A 16,070-nucleotide genomic window follows, 5' to 3' on the forward strand; every position below is an offset into this window, starting at 1 on the left:
AGGTGATCAGCTGTGACCCCTTTTACTCCCGTGTTGCTTTAGACCAAGGATGCCCTGTTCACGATTCTCCACGACCTGCGACCCCAGGATCACTTCAGTATCATCGGATTTTCCAACCGCATCAAAGTGTGGAAGGACCATTTGGTGTCGGTGACTCCCGACAACGTGAGAGACGGCAAAGTCTACATTCACCACATGTCGCCCACCGGAGGTAAATACGAGACCTTGTTTTCTTGTTGCCTTTGACGTGATAGTAAGCGAGTAGCCAATTTTCTGCCAGGAGACGAGGATTTGAAAGCTGAAGCCGATCACAGGAAAGCAGATAAGGGGGAGAGCTTTCCCAGAAGCTTATGTTTCTCTGAGCACCAAGTCTGGAAATTCTCATCTTCCAGGCCCTGAACTGATGATGGTCAGGTTAAGTTAGGGGGAAAATACCTGATAGGTTTTGGAGACTTTCCTGGTTTATCTCATGGATCCAAACAATGAAGCAGTTTTTGGAAACTGCTCTTGGATGAGGAATCAAAGCCAAAGAGATGTTTCGATGTTTTGGGAGCTTGGGCGCTGGCACCTTGGGAGGCAGCGGGTGGGACAGAGCTGCTGAGCTGTTCGCCTCTCGGCAGGGCTGTGCCAGCGAGCAGAGCACACATCCCAGGTGGCCAGGGAGATGCAGCACACAGGGAGAGTCCTGCGCTCTGAGTCTTGGCACACTTGGGTTGGTATGTTGCCCGGGGAAGAGTGTGGAGGATGGAACAGGTCCTCCAGGATGCGGGCAGAGGAGAGAACCAGAACGGGGTGTTACCCAGCCGTGCTTCTGCGCCGGACGTGGGGGTCCCTCTCGCGGCTCTCTCCGTCTCCAGTACAGTGGCCCCGTGTTCAGCACTGGAGCATGTATGGAAGTTCGTCCAGGCTCCCTCCGCCCTTTCTGCAAGGGCCTTTACAGACGCCGTCTCCTGGGGCTGCCGTCTTGGTCAATTCTAATTTGGTTATTGGGGAACCTAGAAAAATCCAGTTTAGTTTTCTTCCTGCATTTTTCATCTTTCGTCTGTGTATTGTTTTCTCTCCACGATGAAGCTCTGATTTCCCAAATGAACTTCATTCAGAACTTGATCGTGCTTGGATGGAATGCTGACTGCCGTGGCATTTCCTACCGGTCTCCACAACAGTGTGGTCTAGGAACCGATTTACTGGTGATGAGAGAGATAGATTGGGTGTAATAATACGGGAGGAAGTAGGGGTAAGACAGGTCCTTGAGGGAGGAAACTCTTCATCTTTGTATGGCCCGTGGTTCCCAGCGCAGGTCCTGACGTGTATAGCTCGTGCTCAACGAGTATTTGTTGAACTGAATGCACTTCAGCAGCACTCCTCACTATTAGTAACGGGGTGTGTGCGTGTGTGTGCGCGCGCGCGTGTGTGTGTGTGTTGGCAGAGGGCATGGGGATAAAGCTTTAGGGAACAGCTGAGTGCATTATGTCATTTTGGAATCCACACCTTAGAAACCTTATTAGTTTCCTTTATTTTCATCTCCGCATTTCAGCACCCCAAGCTCTCCAGGTGAACAGAAAGTCAGTCTGTTCGTTCCTCTCAGAGAAGCGGAACGGTAGGGTTGGCGCATAGGTTCTGAAGCCAGACTGTCTGGATCTGAAGCCAGCCCCACCATCTACGAGCCATTGGCTGTGTCTGTACCCAAGTTTACGCAACTCAGTTGTAGACAGTACTGGGACTGTGATGAGGATAAAATCAGTTAAAATACCTGAAGTGCTTAAAACAATGGCCGGCACACGGGCAGTCCTCTTTCAGAGTGAGACGTGGCCATCTTCACCCAAGCAGACCCTCTTGCTGGTGCACTGGGGTCCTCTGTTCACTGGGGGTGGGGAGGGACTCTCTGCAGGGTGGCCTGGCGGCTCTGTGCGGCGTCTCCCTGTGGAGGGCACTTTCCTGTTCTTAAGAGCTGGGGACACATCCTGGCTTTGCATAGGTGTGATCCACACCCTGCTGCGCCTCGGTGTCTGGAACTAAGAAAGCTAAGTCGGTCCCTTCCCCTGGGCTTTCCCTGGCCTTAAAGTAGAATAAATATTTGGCACCACTGCCAAGTTCTCATTTAAAGGGAAAATAAAGACCTGCCTTTTTGTCCAGGTTCACACATCCAGAGGTCATGTGCATCTAGGCTGGACATTCAGAAAGGCAAGTTAATGAGCCCAAAGAAACGTTACTGTTTTAGCTGTAACTTTTCCTGACGTTCAAACTCAGTGTGCATCTCAGAATTATCAGTGTGTTCGCACAGACCTAGCCATGCCTTTTTATTTTTTTAGCCAGAAATTCTGGAGAGTGTGAAACAATGGGGAGAAATTACCTGGTTTACTCAGACACGGTACATTTTGTGGCTGGTTAAAAATCACTCCGGACAGGGTGATGGATCGTGGTGATGGGTATACAGCTTTATAAACTTACTAAAAGTAAGCGTGTACCTAAAGTGAGTGCCTTTTCTTTCCCCCTGGGACTTGCACTCCCTCCAGATTCCTGTGCCTGTACCTTCCTGCCCTTTGCAAAGCTATTCCCAGAAAAGGCATAGGAACCACCATTGCAAAGGTATCGAAGATGTCTAAGTGAAGGGGTTCGTTCAGGAGAAGGCACATACCCTGGGATAATTCCGGGCCATTCTCATTCATTTAGCAACCCCTTGGAAGTGTCTGCTAGGCTGGTGTCACCCCATAGGTGCAGGTGACTTCTTTCCCACTCACGTTCTCCTGCTCGAATTGTGGCGGGTGACACACGGCCAAGCCCATGCGCCCAGGGGAAGAATATGGGCACACGGGCTTGAGCGGGCGCCTTGTGGTGTCCCCCAGGCACAGACATCAATGGGGCCCTGCAGAGGGGCATCAAGCTGCTCAACGACTATGTGGCCCACAACGACATCGAAGACCGCAGCGTGTCCCTCGTCGTCTTCCTGACCGATGGGAAACCCACCGTCGGGGAGACCCACACCCTCAAGATTCTCAACAACACCAAGGAGGCGGCCCGAGGCCAAGTCTGCATCTTCACCATCGGCATCGGGAACGACGTGGACTTCATGCTGCTGGAGAAGCTGTCGCTGGAGAACTGTGGCCTCACACGGCGTGTCCTTGAGGAGGACGACGCGGGCTCACAGCTCATCGGGTCTGTACGTCCGTCTTCTCCACGCAGGGGGACTCGGGCTCTCAGGAGGGGGAGGAGGGTTGTGGGGTCATAGCTCACTACGCTGGGAGATGTCCTAAGGGATGCTTAACCCAGGTCCGTCGGGCTCAGATTCTGGGCGCTGCTTTGTGACTTTAGGCAAAGCGGAAGCCAGTCTTGCTCGGCATCGTCATCTGTAAAGTGAGGGTTGTGGTCGGTCCACGGAACTGAATGAGAAAAACCCGTGAGAAGTATTGGCAGGACGGCTGCTGCATGCTGGGGGGTCCGCTAGCTCCTGCGGTCGCAACTGTCTTCTCGACACATCGGGTGTATTTACCGGCATGCTGGCTAGTGCTTGCTCTAATTCCCCCTGAAGCGCACGTAGGAGAGGCGCTGTCTCCATTTTGTGTACTGGGTAACACTGGCCGCTGATTCTCTTACTGTTTTGAGGCAGAGAAGAAACTAGTTCTTAGGTTTTCTGTCTCCATTTGGAGCCTTCCCGCAGCTGTCATTTGCCAAAAACAAGCGTGACCTCGCCGCTGACTCGAGCACGCGCTGACTCTCCGTTCCACGTGATGAGCTTGGGTCTTCCTTACAGCAGATCAGTAGATATTTAAAAGGAAAAGTGAGGTTTGGGTAGATTCGCAGCTGTCTGGTAGCCATATTCAAGGAATATTCATTAATGCTAACCCTAATTGGAGGTCTCCGAAGTGGGCAGTAAAGGTGGGTCCTTGGTATGGGGCTCGTCACCATTCTCCCCGCTCCCGCAGCGTTTTGGTCAGATTTCTTTTTCTTTTTTCTTTTTTTAAGATTTTATTTATTTATTTGAAAGAGAGAGAGAGAGACAGCATGAACAGGGGGAAAGGGAGAGGGAAAAGCGGACTCCCCACTGAGCAGGGAGCCCGATGTGGGACTCCATCCCAGGACCCTGGGATCATGACCTGAGCTAAAGGCAGATGCTTAGCTGACTGAGCCACCCAGGTGCTCTAAATAAAAAGATTTGCTTCCCACATTTTCAAAATTACTCAAAACTATATATAAAGAGGGAGAACGTAGTGCATTATATATTAAGATTTAATAATGCTCTCAAAAACAGAAGCAATGACCGTGAAACATACCAGCTGCCCTGCTGTATTTCCGAAACCATCATCGATAGCCAACAGCTAGCGAGAACTCACGATGCACTAGGCTTTCCTACATCTGTTGTCTCAGGCAAGCCTCACAGCCTGGGAGTGGGGTAGTAGCATCCAAGCAAAGTTGCCACCAGATGACCCTCTCCCGTATTATCTGGACACACTGGACTCCGCTCAGGAAGTTGCTCAGAGAGTCCTGTTCCTTCCCTTTGGTGGCTCTTCCCCCCTCAGGTGTCGTCTTTAGCTGCAGGGTTGAAATTAGGTCCCTATCATTTGTAAATTCTAGCCCCAAAGAGGGGGAAAGAAAAACCAGATTAAGAAGCCATTTTTTTTTTTTTCAAGCAAGCATTGCAGAAGTTGTTCATCTCACTTCTACTCACTTCTGCTCACACTCCGTCGGTGAGAATGTGGCCATATTTGGCCCGAGTAGAGGCTAAGAGATGTAGTTGACAGCTGGTGGGTAGAACTCGGGAAAGAAGGGAAGAAGGAGCGGTTGCTTCAACATTCCAACTTTAGAGAGGAGGAACCCGAAGTTCCGAGAGGCTACATTACACGCCCCAAGACACACAGCCAGGAAGGGGCTAAGCTGGTTTCCACAGCCTGTGTTGTCTAGATCTTTGGAAGGGGGATTTTGGTGGTCCCCTTACTCAGCAGAAAGCAACCTTGGAACAACCAGGAGAAAAGCTAAAGTGAGCAAATGAGGCGTTACACGCAAGCCTAACCTCAGGGTCAAGATGAGATTCCTCAAGGGTAATGGGCTTAAGCGCACCTGGAAATGTGTTTGGTTCGAAGGAACGTGTTTTATGAGGCCCTTTGAGAAACGTGGTTATGTACCTAGGAAAGTTACCGAGAGGCCGCTCAGCTGGGGATGCTTGAGTCCGTGTCATATGAAGAATAGTTCAGGAAGCAGAGTGGGCGGGGGTTGGCCGGGCGGCACACAGAGATTTCAAGGAGTTCACAGCAGGGTCTGAGACGTTTAAATGCCGGTGTTTTTCAAGCATCTGAACATTGAGGGTAGATTAGACTCCTCACGCAGCGTTGCTCTGGAAGCAGGAGAGTTCAGTGCTTGGAAACTGGAGGAAGGAAGGTGTGATCTACTCCCGGGGGCTCCCCCTTCTCGTGGGAGCTGCTGAAAGGAGGGAAGCCTGTGTGGTAGTGAGTTCTCTGTCACCAGTGGTGTTCAAGCCACTGCTGTGCTGTGAAGTGTTCTGCTGGGCAGTGTTGACGTGAGGGGCCTCGAAGACCTTGGTCCCTGGCAGGTAGGACCCATCCTGCCGTGGCCACCATGGGCCCTGACTCTGTCCCTCTGTCGTTCCGCCACAGGTTCTACGATGAGATCAGGACGCCTCTCCTCTCCGACATCCGCGTGGATTATCCGCCGGCCATGGTGGAACAGGCCACCAGGACCCTGTTCCCCAACTACTTCAACGGCTCGGAGATCGTCATCGCGGGGAAGCTGGCCGACAGCAAGGCGGGTCAGCTGCACGTGGAGGTCACGGCCAGCAACAGCAAGAAGTTCGTCATCCTGAAGACAGACGTGCCCGTGGAGCCCCAGAGGGTGGGGGGCGGCGCGGGGGACCCCAACCACGTGGAGCGGCTCTGGAGCTACCTGACGGTGAAGGAGCTGCTGAGCTCCTGGCGCCACAGCCGCGACGCGCAGGAGAAGGAGCGCCTGAGGCAGCAGGCTCAGGCCCTGGCCCTGGCCTACCGCTTCCTCACCCCGCTCACCGCCTTGAACTTGCGGAGGGCAGCGGCGCCCGCCGAGACGCCGGAGGCCGCCGTGGGCCCCGAGGCCGTGATGCAGAGCCTGCGGGGCGCCCCCCCGCAGCCAGGTGAGCAGGGGTGGGGGTCCCCCCGCCAGCTCCAGCCACTGTCCCCTGAGGGAGGGCGACACTGCTGTGTTTGTGGGGCCGCAGGGGTCAGAGCTCTGAAGAAAGTCGGAAACGGGGCATTCCTCCCAGAAATGTCCTGGGGAAAGTCAGTTGATGGGTAAATCGTCAGGGTCAGGGGCCTACCCCATGGGGGGCAGTACGGGAGGCTCCGGGCAAGAACAAAGCCCAACGTTTCAGTGTCCTCCGGCCTCGGTGAGTCCCTCAGAGCTCTGCCTCGTACCAGCCGGGTGTGCAGGTTCCCAAAGCTGGGGGGGCGGGGATGGTTGTGTGGGGGTGGGGAAGTAGGGTGCGGGGGCCATCTAGAGATGAGCCGCGTCCCTGGCAAACACACAGCCTCCAAGGGGGTCCTGCCTCCTTCGCTCGCACCCCTGCCTCCTGGAAGGGGAGAAGGTCTTCCCCTCCGACTCTGGGTTCGTCTTGTCCTGACCACGTATGTGAACACCAAAGTGGCGGATTCTCGACAGACTTCATCCTTTTTGTGCTCATCACGCAGAATCTAAGCAGAAACCATCCTTTCCAGGCTTGTGCTGTTTTGTTGGGGGAAATCAGCACCACAAGTGGAGGAAAAGGAGAGCGCAAGGCGTCCGCCCAAGCAGAGCCTTATAACCTCAGTAATAACCGCTTGTGGCAAACAGTGTGTTTTTTTACATTTTGACATTTTTATTAAATTCCTGCCAAGGTCATATCTCCTAAAGAAAGGGAACGGACAGGGACCCAGAGCCTACAAAGGCTGTCTCGTTTATTCCTCCCACTCTAAACTCTGAGCAGTCCCTGGGTGTGGTAGAACGAGCGTAAGGGTAGGATGTAAGCACAGCTCTTTCCGCTGTGTGGCTCGGGGCAGGTGTCTGAATGTCTCTGGACTTGTTTCCTGGTCTATAAAACGTGGATACTAATGATTTCTCTGAAGGGCCGTTACAAGGGTTCGGTGTGTTAGAGTCTTTGGTACAAAGCTAGTGTCTTGGAAATGTTAAACTGTGAAAAATAACATAAAATTCACCATCTTAACCATTTTTGAGTGTACAGCTCAGTATTATGAAGTATATTCACAGATCTTTCAGAACTTTTTTCATCTTGCAAACATGAGACTCCGCACCCATGAAACAACTCTGCCCGACCCTAGATTCCGTAACTGTTCATTACGTATGACAGCGCCTTCCCTTCCTGTACAAGCAGAAACCCTAGACCGGAAGAATACAATCTGATTTATAGAAGAGTAAAATAACCACGTCTTCCCATGGTTCTCCTTCACTTGTGTGTTGTGTGGCCAAGCTCCTTCTTTAAACAGGAGAGGTTTTTAACCGAGCACAACTGCGTTTGAAAGTTGTATTTTACTCACCCCAAACCTTATGCCTGTGCCTCTCATCTCTTTCTCCCTCATGGTAACAGCGGGCTTCTCCTCTTTCTAGGACCTGCTCTCCAGAAACCCTTCAGCCCAAGAATTAAAGTCTCCAAAACCTCAGGTAAAGAAAAAAATGTGGTTGTGTGTCACTTGAGGGCTGAGGTGTTTTCCAGATGGAGGGCCCAGAGTTCCCTGGCATTAAAATGCCCAGCCTTGCCTCTTACTGTACAGACAAATATTTAACTGGCAATAAAATCCAGGACCCACGGTTTTTCCGCAAAAGGCATCGACAGGAGGCAGTCCTGAGAACCAGGGCGGCCAGGAAACCGTAAACACTGTGGCCGCCTCCCCAGGGAGCCTGGCCGGGCTGACAGCAGGACAGACGGGCAGCAGACGCCCGTTTGCATCATGGCTGAGTTTAGAAGTTCCTTTTTTCAGAGATGTGATATATACGTGCTTCGGCTCACGGTGGTACAAGTATCTGTGATGTGCAGTTTATTATTATTATTATTATTATTATTATTATGTTGAGCTTCGGCTATAGAAGGGAAAGACAAATAGGAATACCATAAAGTTTCTTTGGCCAGCTTCCCGGGATTATAATAAGCGTCCAGATGGAACAGCAACACAAAGGTGGGGTTTTAGTCTTGAAGTGTACACGCCTTCCTTCCTAAGTCTCTTGCTGCCTAGCTGCTGATGCGCTCGACGTGCCAGGAGCGTTCTGGAGATAGCCAGGCGGAGAGGACGCACGCGGTCCCTGACGGGGCAAGCACAACTCTTTTGAACACGCACATGCTTTGTGGTATTCGAGGAAGCTTTCCTCTTGGATGCTGCGTGGAGTAAGGAGCTCCAGACATCCCCTCCCCTTTTTGAAACAAGCAGCATCCTTCCTGGTGAAAGGATTTGGATGATTTGAGTAGAAATGTTGTGGTGTGACCACAAGAAACTCTCAAAGAACGGTCACGCAGTCACAGCCATACCTACAGGGTACCAAACACATGGACCAGGACTTTGGTCTCCTAGGGGTGTCTTTTTATTGCTTTCTTCCCTCATCTACAAAAGACCAGAATCTTGTATTTGTCTATCATGGGGTGCTGGAGGCGCGTCCCCAAGAGATCAGCCTGCTTCTTTCCTAGGCCTTTCTGAGTCATGCTAGGAACAGGAAGGGGTTTTGTTTTTTTAGCAGTTGCACTGAGGACATTAATTTGCTTGTGACTTGAAAAGACTGACCCTATCCAGGCTTGTGTACGTGCATGTGCACGGAACACAGAAAGGTGTTCAGAAACACGCCGTGTTTGGCATAAAAATCAGACAGAAGCTAACTCTCCAGTCTTGTGAGGGGAGACAGTTGGTGTAAACGGTCGGGAATTATTTGTCCGTGCAGTAAGAGGCAAGGCTGTTCGCGCTGACTAGAGGCGAAAATGAGGGGAACGCACAAGCACCAGAGACGGGCCACGGGCTTTGGTCTCCTCTGTGGGCAAAACTCTGAGAGCGTTGAGGTCCAAGTGCCCGAGAGGCAGGACTTCCACGGCCACCGCCGACCATCCTCCCTAACCCCCAGTGTCTCTGAACCCCTCATGGTCACCGCTCTCGGTCGGGTTTGCTGGTGGCCACTGTCACACAGGGACTGACCCCGTGGCGCTCTGGTGACTGGACAGGGAGGGTTCGCATCCACATCTCCTGCCTGGGGTGGCCGGAGGAGACAGGAAATGATTTTCGGTGGCTGAAGTGTGGTGACAGGATCATGTCTGGGTGTAGGGGAACCGAGTTCACGGACGCACCTCACACACCATGTAACGCTGGTGTGTCGCTTCAGCCCCGGGCACCTTCCTCACTTGGACGTCGAGGATCAGTGACGGGTGAAATAAACAGTGCATGAGCCAGGAGAAGGGAGTGTGTACACACAGAAGGCACCCCATAAATGTCTTGTCTCTCTCGCTCTCTCCTGGTTTTGCCTGCTGGTCTTGCAGTGGATGGAGATCCCCATTTTGTCGTGGATTTCCCCCTGAGCAAGCTCACCGTCTGCTTCAACATCGATGGGCAGCCGGGGGACATCCTGAGGCTCGTCTCTGATCACGCGGACTCTGGTACGTTCTGTGACCTCTGGGCAAGGGTAATGAAGGTAGGACTGCCCTCCTCTGTTCTTGAGACGGACGGCCACGAGGATAAGGGGGTACATCACAGACACTCACTGAGGACTGTGAGTGCTTCATTAAAGGAAGTCGACCTTGGGGCTTGGAGTCAGGAAGACAAACACAGGAAGCCCTGCTCGGACTTGAGCCTTGTAACCCGGAGGCCGTGGTATTTGCTCTGCCAGGCACCAGGCTACTGCAAAGGCCAAATTCCGTAACAGATGCGAAGTCGTTTTGTAAATGCCCAGGGGCTGTAGAGATTCAGGATCTGTTGTTGTTACCACGTCTCTCCATTCCAAAACCATCACGGTGGGACGGCTGGAGCCCTAAAACCAGCCCTCGTGGTTCCTCTGCAAGTGCAGATGTGAAGCCCCCAGCTCTGTGTGCACGGAACTCGGAGGTGGACAGGGCTCTGACCCCTGCAGTCTGTGGAAGGACTGGCTGAAAGGGGTCAGTATATGCACAGCCCTCAAGCCACACGCAGGTAGCAGTGCCCGAGGGAAGGCCGTGTGGCTGTTCTCGGTTCCAGGAGGATGCCTTTCTTAAAGGCCAGGTGACGTGTGACGCAGTTATGGCAGGTGTGGTCCCAGGGCTCCTGTTCTACCTTGTTCTCTTGCAAGGCTTCCTCCTAGCTTTTGACCTAAATCTCAACTTGTCCTAACTTAGGCTCAGCAGGGAGATGGGGGCCTGACTGTACCCCCTCCCCCCACCACCGGAGGCGCCCACTTTCCTAGGGGCTGTTCCTGGCGTCTTTGTGATCAGGATGGCATCCGGGATGGGAAACAGCCAGAGAATCCTGGCGCCCTGAGGGTGCCGTACTTGGCTTCTGTTCAGGCTGCGATTTTTCCTCCCTGCCCCCTTCCCCTTGCCCCGGGGAGGACAAGCCTACACCTTGCTTCCTTGGGTCCAGCGTATGGATAACAAGCGGACGGCGTCTCTCACACCTTCACGCATGCGTGCCTTCACTCATCCACCGGGACCAAGTGGCCCCTTCCCGCGGGTCAGACGGTGCCCTAACCACTGCCTTCGTCCCCTCTGCCTTCCAGGTGTGACGGTGAACGGAGAGCTGATTGGGGCCCCGGCGCCCCCAAGCGGCCACAAGAAGCAGCGCACCTACTTCCGCACCATCACCATCCTGGTCAACAAGCCGGAGAGGTCTTACCTGGAGATCACACCCAGCAGAGTCATCTTGGACGGTGGGGAGAGGCTGGTCCTCCCCTGCAACCAGAGCGCCGTGGCGGGGAGTCGGGGGCTGGAGGTGTCTGTGTCCGCGAACGCCAACGTCACCGTCACCATCCAGGGCAGCATCGCCTTCGTCATCCTCATTCACCTGTACAAAAAGCCGGCGCCCTACCAGCGAAACCACCTGGGTTTCTACATCGCCAACAGCAAAGGCCTCTCTGGCAACTGCCACGGACTGTTAGGTAGGCAGCCGCTCTCACGCTGGCGCCGAGCCCAGAAGCCAGCTTCCCCGCGTGGGGCTGCTGTGGCCAGCACGGTTAGCTCGCCTGAGCAGTGCAGTCATGAGGTGCCAGGCCTCGCTCCCTGGTGACTTTCTAGAACGGGAAGGGGCTGCATCCGCTAATTCTCACTGGCCTTCTGGAAAAGTGAGCGAAGACTTCGGGGGTCACCCTCTTGAGGTCTGGCTCCTGACTCGGGGGAAGGAGATACCGTCAAGGGCAGTCCCCAGCCCAGCCCTGGGCGCGTGTCCCCCGCCCTGCCCTGAGCAGTAGGCCGGCCTCTCTGGCTGTTTTCGACGCGCAGGCCCATGTGGGCCTCTTGGCCAAAAGCAAAGGGTGAGCTGCCGCCAGGGCCCCGTTTAGAAAGCAGGATTTCCTGGCACTCGAGCTGGACGTGTTTCTGTCCCACTTGACTGCCAAGCAGGAGCCGCCTCGCCCAGACGTGGGCCGGGATTCCTGCAGCCTTAGCCGTGCCCTCGCTTGACCCACCGAATTCTGGGGGTGCGGATCAGGAACCGCCGAACTGACGGCTTTCCACACCCACCGAAGACTCAGTCTGGGAGCGGGGCTGTGGCCTGGAGGAGAGGGAAGACCCCAGCCTCCTTCCCTGTCGGGCCCATGCTCTCTCCCAGCTCACGCGGAGACGGTGGTCACTTGTCTAGATGAGTCGATAGGCAGCTTTCCAGTGTTAGCGGCCAGCTTCCAGCTTCCAGGCAGCGAGCCCAGCCTAGGACTCCCCCGTCCGCACCCCGCAAACAGGTGGACAGGTGTGAGTCTGCTGGAGAGCGCGGCCCGTGAGGGCGGTCAGGTGCACCCGCCTCTGGGCGCGTCCGTCCCCCGCCCGCAGGTAGCCCCGCGCCCTGGCTGCCCCGACACTGGCACGAGCTATTTCGCCGCAGGGCTGCCCGCGCTTGGCTCAGACCCGATGGTCTCTCGTGTCCCCCCAGGTCAGTTCCTGAGCCGGGACGCCAGGCTCACAGCGGAGCCCTCCCGCCCTCCGTTCCCGAAGGCAGGCGAGCCGGCGGAGACCGTCCTGAAGGTGAGAGGACACCAGGTCCCGGTGGTCTGGAAACAGCGGAAAATCTACAACGGGGAGGAGCAGGTGGACTGCTGGTTTGCCAGGAGTAACGCGGCCAAACTGATCGACGGGGAGTACCGAGACTACCTGGCCAGCCATCCTTTTGACGCACAGACGTCCTTTGGCCCGAGACCCTCCAGCGGACTCTGACGCCGGCGGCCGGGACGCATGAGTGCGTGACAGGGAAGTGGTCTTCGGGGACCCCGCGGCGTGCTTCCTGTCACTTGCGCATCCTCGTGTCTTGGCAGCGAGCTGCCACCGTGACCTTCCGCTAGCGTTGTGGGGGCCGGGGTCTGCCTGAGGGAAGGGTAGAGTCAGGCTTTGGAAGCGGAACTGTCATCTCCTCCCACTTCCTCCTCCTGCCTCCACCTTCCCTCCATCCCACAGAGAAAGATGGTGGCCCCAAGGGGAAAAGGTCACCCTGCGTCTCATGGCAACCGGCTTGTCTGTCTTGTCGCCTGTCGTAACTGATGACGGCACATCTGCCACAAAGCTTCCTTTCTCCGTGGAGATGGCCAAGGCCGGGCACTCTGCTTCTCGCCGTGTGCTGGTGCTTAGGAATCCCTCCTCTTAGAACCACTGTCTTCTCCAGATGTGTAGCCTCAGGGGGGCCTCTCATGGGGCCCTGGCCACGGGCAGGCAAATAGCTCATAGATTTGATCACTCTAAACAATTAAGCCTTTTCTTCGGAGAGGATTTTCTCCTGCTGTGATATCTTGCCTTTGAAAGTGAGTTTTCATTTTAAAAAGAAAAATTTGGTTGGAAGTAGAAGATCTGCATCCCAGATACCGGTGTCTGACGGGCTTTGTAAACCACTGGGCAGTGCTGATGGGCGTGCTTCTATTTATTCCAGTAAAGCTAATAAACAGGACTACCCGCGTGGCTGTTTTTCACTGGCCTGTCTGGGTTGGAGAGCCAGCCCGCTCTCTCCAACTTGGCACCCTCCCCTCGTTGTCATAGTTCTGGCCTTGCTTGCTAGCGGTCCTCGGGGAGGTGACAGATAGGCTCTCGCAGGCGGGGCATGGGAGACGGTGGCAGCCCGGAGTGTGGCGTCAGCCTCCTCCCAGGAACGGGCTTCCAGAAGGCGGGGTGGACTCACGGCCCAGAGGCCTGCACGCGTCTCGGAGAGGTAAAGCCCGTGGACCATGCGAGAGGGGGCACTTTGGTTCCAGAACTCGGAGGAGCCATCTGCTGCCACGAGGCAGAGGTTAAAATCAGTGGCCAGGACTACAGAGGTCAGGGAGTGACACCCTTCTTCCAGTGGGGCCCCGTGCCAAGCCTGTCACCCTACCCAGGGGAAGCGGGGCCGAGGGTGGCATTGGGGGCCCCCACTGCCCTGTCCTCCTCGCCAGTTCTTGCTCTTGCCGTTGGGTTGTCTCGGGGCCCCCAAGGTTCAGCAGCGCCTGGTCCTTGCTGGGTGAGGCGCGCAGTTGGGACGCACACGGTGAGGATTGGGGTCAGAAACGACTACAGGAATGTGAGGCTGATTTGAATCAAAGCTTTGGTGCCGGCCTCGCATGGGGTTTCTTCCTGTCGGGAGCGACTCCAGAGCGCGCTTCTCACGCGATGTGGAAGCCTCCTTAGCACTTGGAGAGGACTCGGAGCTCGGAAAATTGTTTATCGTGTTCGCCCTCCCAAGGGGAGCATTTGAGCAGCAAAATGACATCCACATGTTCCTAGCAGACCAGGCGGCTTCGGGAGGTTATGGGGGCAGGGGAAGCTTTTTGATTCTGTCTCAGAGACCCGCTCTCGCCCCACTTCGGGCCCCCAGTGGGTCCTACCCAGCCCGCTCTGGGTTCTGGGGCTCCCGTCTTCCCAGACTCGGCGGCCTGTCCTCATGCCAGCGCGGCGAAGGCACCAGCCCAGATGGCCCAGCCTGTCCGAAGGCCTCAGGGGGCACCCCCAGTCCAACCTGGGCCCCAGGGCTGCCAGGAGAGAGCCTGCGGTGCTTGATCTCAAGGTTGTGAGTTCAAGCCCCACACTGGGCATGGAGTTTCCTCAAGAAAGAAAAAAAGACTGTAGGGAGGACCCTTACTACACAACACCTGTTACCGCTGCTTCCTGAGAGCAGAGAATACTCCTGTGAGGTACCCCTCCCCCTCCTCCTCTAGGGGAAAAATGGTTTTTGAGTATCACAGTTGAGCTTTTATTCTAATGTTTTTACTTCAGACAAATCCCACTTTTCTTTTTCCTCCTCTTCGTCTTCTCTTTTTTTTTTTTTAAGATTTTATTTATTTTATTTGACAGATAGAGATCACAAGTAGGCAGAGAGGCAGGCAGAGAGAGAGGGAGGAGGAAGCAGGCTCCCTGCTGAGCAGAGAGCCCGACGCGGGGCTCGATCCCAGGACCCTGGGATCATGACCTGAGCCGAAGGCAGAGGCTTTAACCCACTGAGCCACCCAGGCGCCCCTCGTCTTCTCTTTTTACTGCAAAACTTATTTACCATCAAATGATCTGTTTCAGCCTGAGATGGCAATATCTCCAAAAATCTCTGCAGCCGTGTTACACTAGGACCTTGTAATTGGAGTGGAAAACAGTATTTTCCGCTGGCCATGTGTGTTGTGGGTAGCAAGCTTTTAAAAAAGTAGATGCAGGAGCTTCTGAGTGACTCAGTCAGTTGAGCATACGACTTGATTTCAGCTTCGGTCATGGTCTCAGGGTCATAGGATCGAGCCCCATGTCGGGCTCCCCACTTGGGATGGAGTCTGCTTGAGATTCTCTCCTTCTCCTTCTGCCCTTCCCCCAACTTGGGCACACATTCTCTCTCATCCTCTTCTTTACAAAAAATTAAGGAATAAATTAAAAACTTAAAATCAAATGCAGAGGAAAGGAAGAATTCCTTTTTCCGGTGGGGAAACTGAGGCAGAGTCCAGTTGAGTGATTTTCCCCACGTTACGTGGCAGTAGAACAGGGCCACGATGAATGCCCAGAATTCATTTTGTTAGCTTTGCCACGATTTCACCTCGTAGTCTGTCATTTCTCTCCCTTGAGCACCTGTGAACGGGCGCAGGGTACTAAGTGAGAGATTGAGTGTAAATCTCATGTTCTCACCACAGCCGGTGTTAGCACGTCCAAAAAGTTAACTGACTAAGGTCTTAGCAGGTCCCTTCCTGGGTCCCTATCCCCTTTCTCATCTGAAGAAGAGAAACATCTGAGTGGAGTCCCTCTAAGGGTTTTCTAATTTAAAGCCTCACATTCCCCAAATAAAATGGATGGGATGTTCCCCACCCACCCATGCTGGGTGTTTCTCTTCTTCATTCCGACTTTTCCAGGATTTGCCACTTCCAGCCAGAGGGAGTGGGACCTGGAAGATAAGCCAAGGGTGAGGCTTGGGCTCTGGGAGCCATTAAGATCTCCTCCTTGACTTTGTCGGGCTTGACATCAAGTCTTCCACTGAATCGTGCAGCCTCGTAGGTACATGAGGGACGGGATTCGCGTTTGTACACGTACCTCTCGGCTACGGCGAATGGAACGGATGTTTGCGTCCTCCCAGAATTCACGGGCTGTGGCCTAAACCCCCAGTGTCCTGGCATTTGGAGGCAGGTCCTGTGGAAGGAGACGCGGTCCAGAGGGTGGGGCCCCGGTGGGATTCGTGCCCTTCTAGGAGGAGGCGCTGGAGAGAGGATCTCTCTGCTCTCCATCATGCGAGGACAGCAAGAAGTCAGCTGTCTGTGAACGAGGAAGAAGGCTCTCACCAGACACCCCATCTTCGGGCTCCCCGATCCCGGACCTCCGGCCTCCACAGCTGTGAGCAAGAAACGTGCGCCAAGTCACCCGATCGATGGTGTTCTTGGAACAGCAGCCTGAGCTGACTAAGCTGCTGAGGCCAAAATATGAATTCTGTCCCCTGGGTTAACTCCCCAGAATGTACACAGTGCTGCTTCTC

General features: G+C 54.5%; 1 protein-coding gene across 1 annotated transcript in view; it reads left to right on the forward strand.

Moving 5' to 3' along the window:
• The window catches only part of ITIH5 (inter-alpha-trypsin inhibitor heavy chain 5), a 72,452-nt gene extending 59,397 nt beyond the window's left edge, over positions 1-13,055 (forward strand). Inside the window, exons 8-14 of the mRNA XM_044227904.1 lie at positions 43-211; positions 2,844-3,153; positions 5,607-6,115; positions 7,582-7,635; positions 9,485-9,601; positions 10,693-11,070; positions 12,054-13,055. Of these exons, the coding sequence (XP_044083839.1) occupies positions 43-211; positions 2,844-3,153; positions 5,607-6,115; positions 7,582-7,635; positions 9,485-9,601; positions 10,693-11,070; positions 12,054-12,334 (1,818 nt within the window). The 3' untranslated portion in view covers positions 12,335-13,055. The remainder of the gene's footprint in view (positions 1-42; positions 212-2,843; positions 3,154-5,606; positions 6,116-7,581; positions 7,636-9,484; positions 9,602-10,692; positions 11,071-12,053) is intronic.
• Positions 13,056-16,070: the final 3,015 nt, after the last annotated feature.

This window comes from Neovison vison, chromosome 12, assembly GCF_020171115.1.
Source record: "Neovison vison isolate M4711 chromosome 12, ASM_NN_V1, whole genome shotgun sequence".
Lineage (NCBI taxonomy): Eukaryota > Metazoa > Chordata > Mammalia > Carnivora > Mustelidae > Neogale > Neogale vison.